This window comes from Bombus vosnesenskii, unplaced genomic scaffold (assembly GCF_011952255.1).
Source record: "Bombus vosnesenskii isolate JDL3184/JDL3185 unplaced genomic scaffold, Bvos_JDL3184-5_v1.1 scf7180000013492, whole genome shotgun sequence".
Classification (NCBI taxonomy): Eukaryota; Metazoa; Arthropoda; class Insecta; order Hymenoptera; family Apidae; genus Bombus; species Bombus vosnesenskii.
Window position 1 is genome coordinate 598,866 of NW_022883081.1, and position 18,451 is coordinate 617,316.

At 39.8% G+C, this 18,451-nt stretch overlaps 2 protein-coding genes across 2 annotated transcripts; both read right to left on the bottom strand.

Moving 5' to 3' along the window:
* Window positions 1–351: 351 nt before the first annotated feature.
* LOC117238419 lies at window positions 352–8,794 on the bottom strand. The gene is made up of 4 exons (XM_033503299.1): window positions 8,536–8,794; window positions 6,938–7,116; window positions 1,982–2,098; window positions 352–767 (listed from the first exon to the last, which is right to left on the bottom strand). Exons 1-4 carry the CDS (start codon window positions 8,698–8,700, stop codon window positions 659–661), a joined length of 570 nt encoding a protein of 189 aa, XP_033359190.1. The 5' UTR covers window positions 8,701–8,794; the 3' UTR covers window positions 352–658.
* A 4,655-nt stretch (window positions 8,795–13,449) lies between these two features.
* Window positions 13,450–18,286, bottom strand: LOC117238437. The gene is made up of 4 exons (XM_033503332.1): window positions 17,734–18,286; window positions 16,059–16,231; window positions 14,928–15,044; window positions 13,450–13,852 (listed from the first exon to the last, which is right to left on the bottom strand). Exons 1-4 carry the CDS (start codon window positions 17,875–17,877, stop codon window positions 13,723–13,725), a joined length of 564 nt encoding a protein of 187 aa, XP_033359223.1. The 5' UTR covers window positions 17,878–18,286; the 3' UTR covers window positions 13,450–13,722.
* Between the last annotated feature and the right edge of the window lie 165 nt (window positions 18,287–18,451).

An 18,451-nucleotide genomic window follows, 5' to 3' on the forward strand; every position in this document is an offset into this window, starting at 1 on the left:
CTAGAACTACCACGCCAGTCAAAATGACTGATTTGACAACTTTATTTTAAAATTCCTACTTCATGTTATATTTTTTCTCCGCAATGATGTAATAACTTTTGCAGGGATAGCTAAAGATATTAAAATAAAAAATTTTATTTTGTTTTATTCATTTAGAATGAAAGTGATTTTGTTACTTATACCAGTAACAGTCAAATTGATCATTCTGCAGAGCATAGTCGTTGGAGTAAAACCTGATTTCTTGTTTCATAAAGCAATATTTTACAAGCCTTGAAAGTGTAAACGATTGTAAACAAGAATATTATTTCAAAAAGGCTTGTGACACAAGAACGGTGCAACGTATACCCCATATCTTCGTGATAGAATTTGTATTTGATCAACGACGCAAAGTTTCATTAGATTTCTAACAAACACTATTTGTCGATACATAATTTCCATATATTCGCATTACTTATAAACAGATGAAAATATTATAATGACACTGTGATTAGTTTCACTTGCAAGCTCTCGACGTTAATCTAATAGCCAGTGCACAAGGTACGGCCATTGGGCGGTGTACGTAATTAAATGTAACTCGAGTGTCTTCGAGCAACCTCTTTGGACACCATAGCCTCGGCATGGTTATTTGGTAAATTAAGAAGAAGGATTTCGTTCTCTCTTAGAACACATCCGGACATCTCCGCTGCGCTTCGTTGCAATTCTCTTTTAGGAAGTAAGCTCTCTCGTACTCGGTCATTGAATCAGTGTTGTCGTAGCTCGCTGGTAACCTGAAACGAGGAAACTTCGCTGAATTATCGGTGCAGCGCGAGCGAGAGTAATTATTAAAGGGAGGAAAGAGTATATCTTGATGAGTAAATAATCTACAAAGTATTCGCGCGTAATCGTCCGAAGGAGAAGTTGCACGAGAACGAGAAGTCGAAGAAGACGCCGGATCATAAAAGCCTAAAGGATTAGCCTTTTTATGGCTCGCCTTTTAGCTCCGTGAAATTCGAAACTAATCGAAACGACCCGGAAATATCTAGGAAAGTTCGAACATTTCGCACCACCTTGGTAATTATCAGAAGCAACACCACGAACTGGTCTTCTTCCGGATAGAACAACAAGCTGGCTGGCCTCGGGGCCGTGGAAGAGCTCGCTGATTTTTGCCGCGCCGGAAACTTCATAACGATTATTAAAACGGAACGACGGGAAAAGTTGTGGAAAGGAATTGCACGAGCCTCGGCGGGCTTTCGAACTTTTCCTAGATGCAGCCGGTCCGATGACGACGTTAAACGTCACACCGGATGTCATGAATAAATTCAACGTGTTATCGAAAAAGTGTAACGCGACCGTCATGCTGCCAGCTTCGAGCTGCTTCTTCAGGATAACTTCACGAAAGACGTCAACACGACGACACTTTGATAGCGAATGCATCCGTCATCTCCTTCCCCTCGTATCTTCGTTAACTTCTTTCCATCTTTTATCACTTCGTGTACGTCCTCTTTTTCCTTTATTTTCTTCAAGCCGAGTATGGTTAAGAAAAATTATATTCCGTTCAGTTTGTCCACTCGGTGTTTCCTTCATCGATCAATCCACGATTAATCAACGCATCTCATTTTCTTCATCTTCCGCTATTTACCGGCTTCTCGATATTCCTCCTTAATCAATCTTTTTGCTAATCATCGTTTAACCATTCACCAGTGCTCACTTTGGTCGTCACCTTCTCGACGTTTTCACTTTCCCTCGCGCCGATCAACGTTTGATTAATCAGCGTTTTCCATTTGGTCCGTCATCTCTTTGCTGTTCGATGTTACCTCGATCAATCTTCCTCCGTCGATCGCACTTCGCCCCGTGTGATCTTCCATTTTCGATCAACGGCTGACTGATCGATCCTCTCGGCGTTATAACAAATGTATTTAAGCGATTTAAGTTTTATCTGCTTCATTAAGGGGACCGACGAAATCCAAATTATTTATTAACTTAAACGTTACAATATACTCACGAAAACACAGCGTGCATGATCTCTGCGAGGAAATGGCCATTCCCGATCTCCCTCCGACTCCTTCTAGAGGCGTTGCAGATTGCCTTCAGGACGCAGGCCTTTCCATCTTTGCCTTGGCTTGCACGATAGAACAAGAGAGGATGGTTAGAGGGTGGTTAAAGGGACACACGGATCGTTTATCATTATCAGGCTCGTTATCGTCGCTTGGCTGTCCGTGAGTCGGCGGTCTATTCATTAAGTTCGCAATAATACCATCGTGCCTTGATACTGGCCGAGCACGAAGTGGCTCGGTGTAAACCAGCGAACGTTTACAACCGCTCTCTCTCCGCCCTTTCCAGCTAACCTCGCCCTTGCCACCGTTTTCCCCGCGAGTAAATACTGCCGATTATACATAAAGCAGCACGACCTTCCTATTAAGATTCGGATAATCCGATGCTGTACACTCGCCACGCTGTGCGCTGCAACCTGCTGCGAATCTCAAGATAAAGTCGAGCTGTGTCAGGTGACTCAAATTTGGAGGATTTTAGAGGCAACTGTGGTATCAATCGATGTAAGATATTTATTTTTTAATTGAGCATCTGTAAATGTTTTGTGATACAAGTGGAAATATATGTACAAAATGTTTCCCAGAAACCGTAAAAAAATTATCGAATGAAACTTTCGAAGGATGCCATTTCTGGTCCCCATCAAGTATCGAAGTTCAATGACCGTGTTAATTTTGTATCACCCTGTACCTCCGACCGTAAACGATAATCTTTGCCAAAGACATCGAGATCTCTTCTGTAATCGTCGCACCGTATATTCGAAACACCGAGGTTGCTATTAAAATTAATGCAGTCGATGTTGTCGTTCACTCGCATTACCTTCGAGAGAAACTTGCTTGAAGCTACGTGTGCATCCGGTTAACAGCAGCCAGCTTCGAGAACAATGGAACAGCGATCAAGTGCAACTGAATATCTACGCTGTCCTTGCGATCAGAAAATTCGTTGCCACGTAGCATCTTGCACGATCAAGGGTAGGATAAACGTGTCGGGAAAATAATTTTCAACGACGCTGGAACAGCATTTCCTGTGACAGTTTACCGATTCACCATGCGTATTTATTGTCTCTAGGGGCGAAACGTTGGAAGCCGGTAACGAGGCGAACGAACGAGAAATCGATTTGGAAACGCGGCAGGCAGTAAATGAAACGAGCATAAATATAAAAATTAATCTTGACTACCATTTGTCGGCGTCGCGCCGAACTCCGATACACCAACTTGACAAATGGTTACCAATATCGGGCAATCGAAGATATTTATGCAAGCAACACGCGATGCTCGACCGCGCGACGACTCGCCGTTGCGTCGAACGGTTGTTTTAATCGATCGATAACGCCTTCTTTCCAGTTGCGCTTCCGCGTAATGCACCCCTTTCGCTTATCCGGAGAAATCTGCGGCGTCTGTCAACACCGGAACGCTGTCGGATATGTTTTCAGCGCTCGATTCGCTTACCGATACAAGTCGCTTCAAAATGATATTTATTAAAATTTTTGTGAATCTGTTGAAATATACGAAGTTCTAATGACTAAGCATTTCTTAATTTTAATTTCTAATTTATTTATTTTAGCTTAGATTAAACGAGAAATAATTAAGCATCGCGTAAAGGATATGATATGATACTCTAGCTTCCTTCGGTTTTGAAATGTCAGATAATGGGTTTCAGAACCGAAGAAAACTGAAAAGCGTTTCAACTTAGGACGGAGACAGTATCAAGTCACGTAACGTTCGAATATCGACAGCCAGATGATGGAAAAACTAAATCTGTGTCTCGAAAATAGTCTCTTACCATAAATCTAGACTAACGTCGAACTCTAACAGGGATGAAAGGTTTAAGATACAAAAGCGATGCTCTTGGATAAATATCGGAATGGAATCGCGTGGCATTTATGACTCGAAGACTTTCACGCGGATTCTAAACATCGAAACAATTGGCGAATGGATCAACGGCAGCTTCAGGTTCGGCCGATCGACCCTCGAGTTCCAGCTCAATCGACTTCTTAAGGTTTCGTGCACAATCACACGTCTAAGGCAGCATTATTCGCGGGGAAACAAAGCGAGCCACGTTCTCTGATGCCTCGTTCGTTCGTTCGCTGGTCGAAATTCCAAGCTAAGGCTCGAAGCACGAAGAAAGGAGCCGCTTTATCGTTAACGCGATTCAGAACCGCACAATCGCGGACCGTCCGCCAAAAACCTACGGCTCTTTCACCACCCTCGCTCTCTTTCTCTCTTCCCTCCGTTCCATCGACAGAGAAACGAACGGCGAAAGCTCAGTTTGGCAGCGCCGTGCTTTGTTCCGTCCGTCAGCTTCTTCTGGACGCGTCCAAAGAGCTGAAACGGTAGTCGAGGTGGAATAAGAGAAAGAGAAAGGGAGACGTAAAAAGGGAAATAGAGAGCTTTGAGCCAGCTGAAAAGCAGAGAAGGTTGCATCGGTTGACGTTTCGCGATCGCCTTCCGCCATTTTCGTGGGTCAACGTTTGTTGACGACGAGGAGAGAGGAAAAAGAGCACCTGGCTCGAGAGCCGGCCACTTAACCCTCCCTCGCTTCCCGTTGTCGTTTTTTGCGATTATCCGGCGAGAATCGGACAAGTGGCTGTGGAGAAGGCCGGCTCTATCGACAGTAAAAATTCGAGACCGCGGAATTGTTTTGCATCCAGAACGCCTCTTTAGCCAGGGCCGACAACGAACAGGCCCTCTGGGGAAAGGAACAATGACGCGAACCCTTCGAACGCCGCTGCAAGAAAAACTTGCCTTTCGTAGGGGCAAGACAATACCAAAGCAAGTAAAACCGGCTTCCATGGGCAGCTTACATGGAAATTACCTGCAGATTAATGCATGTGTAAATAAAAAATACCAGGTCTTTCATGGTCTAAGTGATCAGAATTAAATAATTAATTTTTAAGGGGGTATTCTAGTCTAGAGGCATGCATTCTTTTTAGCATTTGTTTATTGATATTTTAAGATTACGTAAAAAATTCACCGAAAAGAACTCAAAATTCACAAAGTTATGAGCTGGCAAAATGGGTGGTGGTAAAAAAAAAGGGTGTCCTGGCGTGTATGATTTCAACCCTTCTGGTCATCTGAAGCAATAAAACTGAACGGATTCTTAATTAGTATAGATGCAGCTATAGCATGGACCTTGGAAAAGTCAAAACAATATTTTTTCACAAAATGGCGGCCGTTTGAAAAAAATTTTCCTTTTTGGCATGTTTTTTTGGCAATTCCGTACTGTTTAAAAATAGTAAAATTAAAAATTTTGATCTGAGCGTGGTTGAGGCGATAGAGGAATGTATAAAGAATATTCACACCAAATTTCAAATAAATTGGTTCATTAGAGCTTGAGATATCGTGCACGTCAACTCGAAAAAAGTAGTTTCGGGAAAAACGCGTTTAAAGTTTTGAGACAAGTTTACTCGGACAACGTCTATCGTCTACTGTTCATTTGTTCCGGTCGGACCGGAGCAGATGCCACGTCACAAAAATGGCTGTAACTCATAAAATAATTGAAATTTTGAAAAATCCTTTTAAGGGCATATTCTTGAATGTCTAAACTTTGGAAATATGAAAAACAAAATTTTTCGATTTTTACAAATTTCTAGACTAGAATACCCAATCAAATATTTCATTTGAATAATGCTCAATTCTGATTTCTATTCGATATGGCTCACATGTAGAAGTTTCAAATCGTAACAGACAGCGTGAGCAAAAGTTCGAATCCTTTTATGGGAAATTTTAATGAACAGGTAATATAATAATTATATTTTATATAAGCTTCGATGATACATTGCTTTTTTATCATTCTACGTATAAGTTGGCTACATTAAAATTTCTTTTATAATATTTACAATATAAGACGCTATGATAAATATTGTATCGTTAAATAAAGTTATGTATCGCCTTGTTCACTGATAAAATAGAAAAGTGACTAGCATCGTTCTAGATGATCGGGTTAATTGTAAATGCATGGCGCCCTTTGCCAGTATCCCCTTTGAAGATCGCGATTTAATCGCGTTTTCGATATCCTTCACAATCTCGTATAGCCGAGGATTTAATTTCGTAGGGCGGCACCAAGTTCTGGAAGAGCGCCACGATATCCAAATTGCTATCTAAGTGACCGCGGCGAACGTAAAAGCGCATCGAATCTACATCGACCAACTTCGTTAAGAGCTTTCCTTGTCGCTCTGTTATCAGTGAAAATAAGTTAAAGCTATTTCAGAACAGCGCGTTAACAATCGGTGATTTACATCGAAACAATCATCCCCCTTATGGGATTCTCGAATAGGAACTCGCGTATATATTCTTTGTTTAGCAGGAAGGCTAAAAATTTCCCAAATCTAAACCTTTCGATTGGGAAAAGTCATCAGGAACAAAATCTAGAAAAAGCTATTGTCAAAGAATCGATTAAAGAAACAAGGTCGCGAGTGTTTCTCGAATGCGATCTTTCCGATTTGCAGAAATCTATCAAAAGAGCTCTTAAAAAGTTCTCGTCAAATAATCGATTAAAAGAAACTCACGACTACGTTCTCCATTAATCAGAGAACCTCGAAATTTTCAGATCGATATTTTCGAGTGGAAAAATTTCCGCGAGCAAACTCATTAAAAAATTGTAAAGGAAAAACACGTTTCCAGAAGTCAGCAAGAAAATTGGTAAACCGGCGCAGATGCACGTTGCAAAAGCCAGCAAAGGGTTTCGTAAATATAATACTCTTTGATCCCTTCGTGGATTCAGGAATCGTTCGAGCGGACTGCACGGAACGACCGACAAACTTGTCTGGAATTCTTCATCGCACGAAAATCGGGCGGCGAAGCGTGCAAAGGGCTCGAGAAAGCCTCGTCAGGCCGGAAAGACAGACGGGTAGACAGAAAACGGAAGAAATTCTTTTTTCTTTCCTTCCTTCTCCTTTTCTCCCGCCACTTACCTTCCCAAAAGAAGCTCCATCTTACGGTACAGTTGCCTTCTGCTTCGACGATGGTAATCCCCGAACGTGTTCGACAGCGTGCTCTTCGAGGGCAGCTCCCATGCCTGGCCAGCCGTCAATCCGATGGTGAACAATCCCTCAGGCTTCGCGTAGGTAGAGATGGTCATGCAATACACCAGCTGCGCACGATCGAACGTTTGACATCGGCCATTGAATGATTTCTTTCGAGAGATACGTGCAAGTCTGATTTGATGATTTCTTTGGGGATTTACGAAATGTCTCTACAGAGGTTGGTGTGAAATTAATGCAACATATTGCGTAGAATGAATAGACGAAAAAGATTTATATGAACTTATATTTGAAGATGGCTTACTACGGAGTTACAAAGCTTGAAAGGAGCCATATCCATCGTGTACAATTTATAGAATAGAATTTTCGGTTTCATAGCGTTAAACTTTTCTTGCTTTCTTTCTTAACGAAATTATTACTGACTCAGGTATCAGTTATTATTCACATGACTACGTGAAGTTTTAAATCGTAATAACTATACCTTAATTCTTTTACAGTGCGGAGAGACTCGGGCATGCTATTAGATATATTTGATATATTATAAATTATACATTTTAAATGTCATCATACGTAACCCGATTATTGCTATTTATTTTCTATAAAATGTTGAAGATATGTGTTTTTCGAATCTAATATAAAAAAAGTAAGTAATCTAAAAAGGAACAACAATTTGAATTGGAAAGAAGCTTCTTTTATCTCTTAAAATATCTCCTTTATTCTGTAATATATCACGGATTCGTATAAACTTTTTCCATCTATTTGATCCAAAGTACGTTTCAGCAATTTCGCTGACATATAAAGACACACTGTATGTTTAGATACGGGCAAACATTGTGGGCAGAAACGGGCATTCTTGGGATGTTAAACGCAACACCCAGCTCGAAATTTGCCAAGTTGTTTAAGATGAAATGGAGAAACACACCTGTGGTCAAGTAGAGGATGAGACGTGGATGTAATTTCTGGAGTAAGAAGATGCCGACAGCAATTGGTAAATGGAAAAAAGTGGTTCGTTCGTCGATAAAATGTGGCTCCGATGAATGGGAAGCAATGAAGTTTTATCGGCGAGAAAAAATGCACGCAATGAAACGGCAAAGTGTGGAGGAAGATGGTCCACCGTGTCAAAGTTCACCGTGTCACGCCGACGCTTTATTGATTGTTAAACGTTAGCCCGCATTCGAATTTCCGTTCCTATCAACAATTCATCTCACCCAATTACCGACGCTCCAAGGAGAAGCTGCTTTCAGCTCCTTTTAGCGCTTGAATTTTCCATGGGAACATCCGAACACACGAAGCTAAAGGACTCACGGCCGATACGCAGCCAGCTTCAGGCCAGCCCGCTTATTAGAAATTATCAAGCATCGTTTACAGCGCAACTTCCGGCAACTTATCCAGTTAAGATGCGGCCAAGAACGGACGTGTATGCGTGATTCACAGGATGTAACGTTGTAACCGAGTTTTCCACGATGTTATTAAAGGGAAGTAACGATGTTCTAGGATAATCGGGAAGTTTCATCAAGAAGTAGACTCACTTGAATGTTGCTGCCTTCCGGAAACACTAGGTACTCGCCCTCGAACTCTCTCTTCGACCTTCCAACGCTTTTATTCCTCATTTCCTCTCCCTTCGTCCACTCGCCGGAGACTAAAACGTTAGAATACAAAAGTTCGATGCAGAGTATAAAAAACAAGAGACACATAGTGTCTGGTGGTTCGTTAAACAGTGCGCAATTGCTTCGGTCAACGCAGGAGAAATCGGTGAACGTGTTCCTTGCTTCGAAGGAGACGTTAAGTGACTCGAAATGCCGGATGATATAATGACGGGTAATGGTGGTTAGACCGTTCCGCGGTCGTTTAGCGGGACAGTTTAAGGCGGCATCGTTAAATCGCCTTAAATTAGCCGTTAAAATGTAGCAGTACGATCGTGCTCGATTTTAACTAGCCCTGAATATACTTTTTACTGCCCGACATGGACCAGCGTATTTAAGGAACTGTGTTCCAACGATATTGTGTCTCGGAGGGGACTATGGGACAACTAACCGTAGAAGAGATTCTGTCCCTAAACTACGTTTTTCAATCTCTCGCAGATAAATTACTCTGTTGGGATACGGTGGCTCTCTGGGAAGATCTACTTAACGGAAGATTAATCTCGAAAAAGTGTCAACTTGTTGAAAGTTCCACCGAATCTTCGTACCCGAAACTTCACTCGCAAGATTTACAGCGAACTTGCTCGAATGTTTCGAAAAGAACAGTACGATACGAAGTGTATTATTAACTTTTCCATGGGAATGATGGGAAGGTTCTCTTTCTTGTCGAAAGTATCGTCTTTAATCATTGGTTACTGATCCAATGATTAATTTCCATAATCCAATGATAAATTTAATTTAAAATAATGAAAACAATAAACAATTGGTTCTCAAGATTTGCGAATTTCCCAGCTTCTTACGCGCTTGTCGAAATCTGCAATTCGTTGCAAAGGAATACACGTCGAAGAACGCATTCTTGGAAATCGTACGTTACCTATCTTCTACGGATACACCTTTTTAACATTCCCATAACGGAATGTGTATAGTAAATATAAATTATAGTCTCTATGAACACATTTTGCAAGAAGACGTTTGCTACTTGAGTCGCTAGTTATTACAAGTGATTTGGTTAAGATTTGTTGAGAATTGTGGATCGTAATCGCCGAAATAGATATGTAGGAAACACTTTCATTACGTATAGAGATGATAATAAAATAGTTTTGTATTTATTTAAGATATGATTTATACGATATACATGGATACCCATTACACGTGTTTCAGCACTCTTCCAGTCTCACTTTTACCATACACACGGAACAGTGATATTCTTTTCTTCTACGAGACACTGCGCATGCGCATACTCACATACATACTCACACACGTAGTCGCGCACATGCATGTGCAACACTACTGCGCGGCTGATCCGCTGTAGCACACAAAATTAAATATATCTCAATAAGATTCATCGGTAATTTATAAATATATGATACAAGTTATAGCCAATTATTTTCGATTACCTCGGACTTTCTCTAATCTGTTTCCTTTCAGCACAATAAATTTATGTTTAGAGAAAAACATTTAGATTGCTATTACGTATCATTATTTATCAGTTGATTAACAAACCCTGAACGAACCACACCCTTTCTATCCATCCCCTCCATCGCTCTTACATCCCTTGTCTTTCGTGCTTTCCTTTAATTATGACAGCAGACCATAGAACCCAAATAGGCAAAGAGGAGGATTCTCGCGCTGAAAAAGCTCGCGTAATCTATATTTTCGACATAGATTACGAGAAGCGAAATATAATATATAAAAAGCGTGGCCGTTAAATATTAATCGACATCGGCGCACAAGAGCAGGCCGCGTTGAATGAATAACGTAAATGGATTTTCGCCGATATCGTTCGCATAAATAGCGTACCTAGTGCAACGAGCAAAGAGCTTGTCCGCTCTGCGTGGCGTGGCGTCGCGCGGCTACTGGCAGGCAAAAATAAATTACGCGATACGATCCACGGCCAGGAGGGATTAATAGAAATGAAGGAAAGATCACGCCGAATCATCGTTTTGCGAGCTCGCTAAGTAATTAGAACGATGGGCATTGGCGTCCCTCTTTTCGACGAGGAAATTGTGAAATTTCACACTGGAATCGCTGGCCAAAAATATAATTGGAACCGGCCACCGTTCAAGCTATACGGAATTGCGAATTTGTTCATGACCGCGATATAATTCTTCCTCTCGCTCCTTTCGACAGAGCATCAAGGTTTGCCGTAGTATTACCGTGTATCGTCCTGAGTTGTCGCGAATTACTCGGACTTTGCCATTTTGATTAGCGTTTTTTTCATAATTGTAGTAATCTCCTTTTAACACCCTCGTAAAACCAATCTAAATTAGGTCGTTCTATGAGCGATGCGGTTTCTTTTTGGATCGCCGTTAAAAAATAATGAAACTTGTCACGATAGGAATTTTATAAAGAGGGAAAAATGATAAACCAGAGTAGAAAATCAGATAAATTATTGACATTGTATAGATTATACTCACATATAGATGTAGGTAATTGTTTTTATTTTCATCTTATATACAACATCGTTCATGACTATTGGCATACTTTATTCGATTTGTAGCAAGACATAATTACAACTTACATTTATTATCTTCCTGTGAAGCCGAAAGACTATTTTAAATTGTCTATTAAAAGATGTTGAGAATACTTACATTTTATTTGTGTGTGTGTGTGTGTGTGTGTTTGTGTGTGCAAGCGATAGTGCTAATGCTTTTGTTCTCATTGTCGGTAACATTCCATGTGTAGCAAAAGAAAACCTTATTCATTGTTCGAATAAAATCCACTCACATCACACATGGCACCACATTGGAACCTGACTTTTGCAAAAGATATAGCAACAGTATTGTACGTTTTACTATTTAGTATACACGTCACTACGTACGCCCACTGTGCTATACTTTGCCAATTTGAATTTTAAGGATAACTTGAAAAAAGATTTTTCTATTAACGAAGCGACGTATCTCATTTTCATTCCTTTGTTACAGATCATCAAAGTTTAATTTCCTGGCGAACAATCTTTAATTTTTAAAAATGAGTTTCAACAACAGGTTCATAGAATGACGTTCTTGGTCCAATTTTCTTCAGAGGTTTTTGTGAAAGAACATAGAGGATCCTCTAACAAAAAGCAAGGACAGAATGTATATTATGGCTTCAAACTTCATTGATGGAGCATTTTCATATTAGGCAGGATACATCTTTTACTTTCTAAAAGTGAATATAATTTTATCCGACCCTTCCTTTTTATTGAATTGGAAAAGGGACGGCGAAAACAAGATTCCATTCGAATCCTATCTCGATGGTTCCAACGAATGCATTGTACAACTGACTCAGCTGTACCTACATCGACCGGATGATACGAGAATCATGCTCTTTACGCGATATTACAACGTTTCAATTAATACTAAAAATAATTTGCTACCTCAGATTCGCCATTAAAGCTCGTGCGAATTACATAAACATTGGAAATTGCATAATTGGAAGGTTAATGCGTTTACAAATTGCTATGGATGCGTTTAATTATCTCTCTCCATCTCTCTGTTATCGTCGAAACCTTATCCCCCTCCTTAGTCTTTAAAACAAAATCCATATGAAAGTGTACATAAATCGGATTAAAGTAACAGTGAAAAAGTGGACTACAGCGATAAAGTTATTTTACTCGAGGGAATCGAGCGGAAATTTTGATTCTTTCGTTGGAACTAGTGTTCTACGTGCGATGTACTTGGGTTAACACCATAAAAAAAAAAAAAGAAAAAACGTCACGAATGCGTTTAGTCGTTATATTTGCTGGTTAAATATTGGACATTTAAATAACGCAGGTTTCATCTTTTTTTTCGTTCTGTTCCATTTTTCTTTTCCTTCCTTTTATTTTTCCGTCCGGCCCGTTTACAAAAGGGTTGAGAATGACGGGCTCTCGGCGGCACCACTCTACCAAAATGAACTATAAATCCGCGGTCACTCGGTTCACCATTTTGTTAATGCAAAACGAATTACGTGTCGTCGACAACGGTGACGTTCGCCGCGATATACAAATGAAATATACAACCGACGAAAGATCGACCGTGAAATCTTTGAAATTCAACCGCGAAATCGTCGAATGAACCGCATAGAATATTGAGGAAAAGAAAAATGGACCGTTTGAAGCATTTTAATTCGATTAAAAATAAGAGAAACGATAGAATTATGGGTATAAACATGCAGCTTTGCTCGTTAATTCCAAGCTCCTCTTTTTAAATACCGCGATTAGTAAAGCACGGTCTTTGTTCCAAATATCACTTAGGACTGAGCCTGTACCTTAGTTGTACTAGAACTGCGTGTTACAAATTATTTCCGCAAAGCTTTAATAATCTTTGTCTCACGTTAGAACAGAATATTTCTTTTCACTTTCTCTGAAATTATCCGTTAATTATTGCAAGATAAAAGAAGATATAAACACAAGATACTGTGACTTTACTTTAATACTTTCTCATAAAGAATTGAATAATGCACTGGTAGGTGTATTAAGAAATATCCACCCCATCTAAAAGATGTCGATGATCTTCAAAACTCGAAGAGGTGTCTTTAACAGAAGAAAATTCTGAATAACAATGTTCGTCATGTGAAAGTAAGTATGTCTCTCTTCAACTATCGAATCGTTTATAACAAAGGGACAGCAACAACATTTAAATCGCATTTCTGAATGTGAAGGTTTCATATTCAAAAGTACAAAACTATTACCACAAATATTACTTGACTATGAATTTACAGGTTGTTTAAGGAGGCGCAACTGTCTCTTTATTCATTTCTTCTATTAACAAAACTAGCCAAGAGGAATCTAAGTTAAATACAAGACACGTACATTCTACATTCTACATTCAAAAATTCACCCAAGCACCAATCATATCCGAGAACATCCTGTTTGTCCGAGAAGACTGTCCTTCGCACTGGACACAAAATTGCAGGCAAGACAAAAGATCCACGCAAGTTGGTTGCACAATCATGCGGACTAAGTTGCGTCGAGAACGGAAGATTATGTGGTGGTGTGGTTCAGGTTGAAAAATCAGCGTGGAACGGGCGAGCAGCCAGGAAAAGTCCACCCGTGAAACGCGGTCAACGTTTGCACACGCATACGAATGCGTTCAATTCCTGGTTACTTTGGCCTCAGAACTCGAGCTCGTAAATGGAGTGACGGCAAGTCGGATAAAGATGGCCGCAATCCTGTCCGCTCTGGTGCGCCTGCTCGTAAGCTTGATCTTCCGATCGTTCGAAACGCCCGCCGTCCCTAGGCAACCTGTAAGAAAGGAAAATAGGATTTTAAGGTAGCCGAATGGAACTGACGAGACGAGATTGCCTCGTCGAACGAACATCGGCTTCGATTTCAGACGTCCTCGATCTGCTTCTTTCTATGAAAGTTACCCGAGACAGATAATTCTCTTATCTTGTAAATACGTTTAGGTGTTGGATTTTTGTTTTATCTGTGGAAAAGTGGAAAGCTAGGTGTGTGAAGCTTTGACTAATTGTCAATAATCTTTTTTGTAAGAAGTAAAAATATGTCGCGATTGTTGGCAAAATTATTATTCGTATTTATCATATATTTCATTTTAATATATGGCACAAACTTGGTGGTATCTAAATGTAAAAACACAAAAACTGGACAATTTATAGACCATTCTAATATCTCACGAGCAATCGGTAATTTGAGTGAATGAAATTTAAGAGTAATATTTTCGGCTGATATTTTATAAGGATACCAGTGGATAGTAACGATAGGAGATGATTTGGAAATGGAACACGGTGATGATGGTGATCTATTTGGAGTAGCTAAATCGGTTCGTCAAACGGTGGTTAACCGATTTCATGGATCCGGCATCATTCGTAACTCAATCGTTTCGCTTGATTAATCCCTTTAATTGATTATATGCCGACCAGCCAGACGTTTCAGTCTCATAGTCGCTACGATTTAGTAACTGTTCGAATTAGTCAGATCGATCTACCTTGTCATTAAATATACTAGTAGTTATTACGTGCAATAGAAGCACGTACACACAGGACATCCGCCTTTTTCGCGATTCAGTATTTCGCTTAATATTAACGTAAATACTTCAATGAATATTAACGATGTAATTACTATACGTTATCGCTGCTTCGTGTCACATTCATACGCTGCATTTCCTATTAATACAATTATGAATATGAACTGCAGTTTCGATAGCCATTATCGATCTACTTTTTATAGAAATGTCGTACGAAGCATTTTTAAAGTGAAGATTTCAAGTGCTTAATGAAACAATGTATATATTTATATAGACATTATCCAGAACCATAAAATATCAAGTTGACAGAGATGAATTAAATAAGATACTCACGTGAAGATGGCGTGCAATAGCTCTTGAACCAGGCTCCCTTTCCCAAGATCCGAAGGGTTCCTCTGGGCGGCCTCGCACAGAGCTTTCAGCACGCAAGCTCTTCCATCCAGGCCAGTGCTGTGGATAAGCTTTTATTTAAAAACCTCACATTTTTACAAAGAACGCGTGAAATCAATATTTCCGGTAATGGGGCGATAAAACTGATACAAAGTTCTTGAAAAGCTACGACGAGGAATATCAATCAAGTTGTCTGTTCGCCCCAATGACGTTAATTAAATTTCTACACGAAGGATAACGTTTCTATGAAGTGATACTTTGTTCGGGAACTGCTCAACAGTATCTGTTCATAAAACGAAACTTTATTAAAAGAGAATATAAGAGCGCGCGGAAACAGAAGAAACCGGAAAATTAAACGATTCTACGGTATCATGATCCTTCTCCTGAAAACTCCATACTCACTGGAAGTACATACTCTTTCGTTGCAAAGTTTTTAGTTTCTATTTTCTTTTTTTTTTTTTTGATAACACAACCTATCGCCAATGTCATTTATTTAATATCCGCGAGTCTATCGTGTTATCCGTATCACAATCACGAAAAAAAAGGAAAGCGTTATACAATAACGAGGACGAAATCAAACCAAGCGTCCCTCTGTTTCGTTATTCTCGCGCGTTCCGCATGATAATTCTTGCGCCTGCCACGCATTTGCATGTGGCGGCCGGCGAAAAAGGGTTCCATTTGCATGTTACGTCACGCTTCGGGGACGAATGAAAAGCGAGCTTTCGCCGAATAGAAACAAAAAGACCAGAGGGAAGGGGGAAAAAAGATGGTAGTCCTTCAGAGTTCCTATACTCGCCGCTTTTCTCCTTTCACGATTTATATGATACCCTATTTCCTGACTAATTCGAGACAATTCCGCGATTGCAAGTTGCACAAATCGATAATAATGGAAGCTAGTGTAATAAACGAGGAAATCCCTGAAGCTAATGAAGAATTTTATGATATAAGATGGACGAAGAAGCGAGATCAAGTCTTCATTAAACTTGCCCCAAACAAAACAAATGAGAATGATGTTAGTTGAACCGAAAGAAAAGCCGGAAGTTGAAAACACTGACGGTAAATTGACTTACTTACGATTGCAGTAAAGCCTCTATCTTCGGGAACATGACGCTTCTGCTCTTTCGATGAAGCAACTGCGCAACCTTCTCGTCGACTTTGTCCGGCAACTCCCAGGCTAGAGCTGCAGTTAACCCCATTACCACATCGTTCTCTTTCGCGTAGGTTCCTACTGTTAAGCAAAACACCAACTAAAGAACAGAAAAAAGAAGGCAAAAACTAGTAACACGGCCTCACGAATCTGAAAATTTGTACAAATAATGAGTAACACTTCTACAAAAATTAACGCTCGCCCTTGTTATTTTTGTCTAAAAACATGTATGAATGAAAAATATGTAAATGTTGAAGTAATTACTTCTAGGAAAACTCTACATCTCTTTCTGTTGTATACCCGGGACTTGGACACCGCCGTTACGAGGAAAATGGAATTTAGTGAAGCAAAAAAAATTAGAAAAAAATGGGAGGTCCATATTATTGTGCCCTTGAATGTGAATGTTGTTTTGGGTTACAAGGTCTAGAAACAAAAAAGCTATAAGTAGATTTTTATTGCTGTTTCTTGTAACTTTCAGCTATACACCAAGGCTAATTTTTTGGTAATGTCCTTTGCTATAAATTCTCCCTATCAAATTCTATTGTAATGCAACACTGCTAGAGTGAGGATCTGGATCAGCATACACTGTACCCGTATTTATACCTATACTTACTTCAATATACAGGGTGGTTGGTAACTGGAGGTACAAGCGGAAAGGGGATGATTCTGCGCGAAAAGAGAAGTCGAAAATATAGAATAAAAATTTTTTTTTTTGTTTCTAATTTTTCCATCGAGACAACGATCTACAGTGAGATCCGTTATAACGTACCGCACGCGTACGGAGCGAAAATTTAAAGTCGATTTTCTCAAAAACAAAGCCTCAAACGAAAAACTTTTATTCTATATTTTCGACTTCTTTTTTCGCGTAGAATCACCCCCTTTCCGCTTGTACCACCAGTTACTAACCACCCTGTATATATTCTATTACAAATTCATCCAAGTGTTCGTCTATCAATTAACCTCAACAGTAAATATAGGCAAGTGTACACTACCATCGATAAGTAATAATAAGGTATATTTTAAAATGAAATGTTTTAAATTAATATCGCAATGTTCGATCTAACTGGTGCAAAAATGCACAATTTTGTTCTCAGCGTTTTCCTTAGTTGTATAACAATCTATCTTCTTGTAGTTCTGATGTTGTATCTTAAGCTTTTAAACGTTTACAAACGTAATTGTTTCTTAATATAAAAAGTCATAAGCATTAAGAAGCTAAGAGATCGATGCATCTCGATAAATATGGTAAATATGTGAGCCGTACGCTGCGCTTTTACAATCCCGTTGAATCATTTTATTTATATGACTCAAAATAATATATTATAATCCCAAGGATTCATATTTTCTAATGATATTAGGTTATGATTAAATATTAGGTCGTCCGAAAAGTTTCTTTCATTTTATAAGGAAATAATGGATGCACAACATTTTCCGTTTTATATTATTGTATCGAATTATGTATAATCCATTTTATTCTATCAAAATAAAGATCACAACGTACGACAGATTAGGTTTCATCTTTGTATAAAGATGCATCGTTGTAAAAGAAGTGTCTGTAAAAGAAAGACACTTTCCGGACAACCTAATATATAAATCGTAGCGTACCTGCACGTTGCTGCCTTCCGGAAAAATCAAGTACCTTTTGCGCCTCGACAGGGTCCTCGGGGTGTAGGTCGTGTTGTCCGTGGCACAGATCGCGAGGATATCGAGGCACCAGAAGACGAACAAAAGACCTCGGATGCCTGGCATCCTTTCGATGCAACGCAACTTTCCACTCTCATGCGATCTTCTCTTGGACGCTTAGCACCGCGTCGAAAGGGAAAGTGTCGAGCGGAACTCAAACGCGAGTTTCCCCTCCGCAATGCACTTCACTGGACCAAATGAGAAATGCGAATCATCGAACGATTTGAACGCGGCTGCAATGTGTTCTGCACTAACCGATCGTCGTCGTTTCTCGAACAAACGTGGAATGCTTTCCAGCGCCGGTTAACGGGAACAACTGGTGTCTCCTGTGTCTATCCACGAGTCTAATGAACCGTCTGACGACCCGTCGACAATTCGTTCAGCAAACGAAATGCTTACACCACAGTTCGATCCACTCCATGGCTCGTTATCACGACCTCAATCGTGTTTCTACGGGATCACGGTCTTTAATGAACAGAAGATATACCGAGGATGATGGTTCGCTGAAGATGGTGGATTCTGGGTGTATCAATGGCGATAATCACTCTGAGGAATTTCGGCTAACGAAAATTAGTTCAAAGTTTCGTCCAAACGATGAGTAGAGGATTTTAACTTTATGGGAAATTATGCCGGTTATAGA

Coding starts and splice junctions, on each gene's coding strand:
- LOC117238419 (XM_033503299.1), bottom strand. CDS start 8,700: ATGTGTCTCTTGTTTTTTATACTCTGCATCGAACTTTTGTATTCTAAC. Junction 7,117..8,535: donor CGGAAGGCAGCAACATTCAA/GTGAGTCTACTT, acceptor GATCGTGCGCAG/CTGGTGTATTGCATGACCAT. Junction 2,099..6,937: donor ATGGAGCTTCTTTTGGGAAG/GTAAGTGGCGGG, acceptor CTATCGTGCAAG/CCAAGGCAAAGATGGAAAGG.
- LOC117238437 (XM_033503332.1), bottom strand. CDS start 17,877: ATGCCAGGCATCCGAGGTCTTTTGTTCGTCTTCTGGTGCCTCGATATC. Junction 16,232..17,733: donor CGGAAGGCAGCAACGTGCAG/GTACGCTACGAT, acceptor TCTGTTCTTTAG/TTGGTGTTTTGCTTAACAGT. Junction 15,045..16,058: donor ATAGAGGCTTTACTGCAATC/GTAAGTAAGTCA, acceptor GCTTATCCACAG/CACTGGCCTGGATGGAAGAG.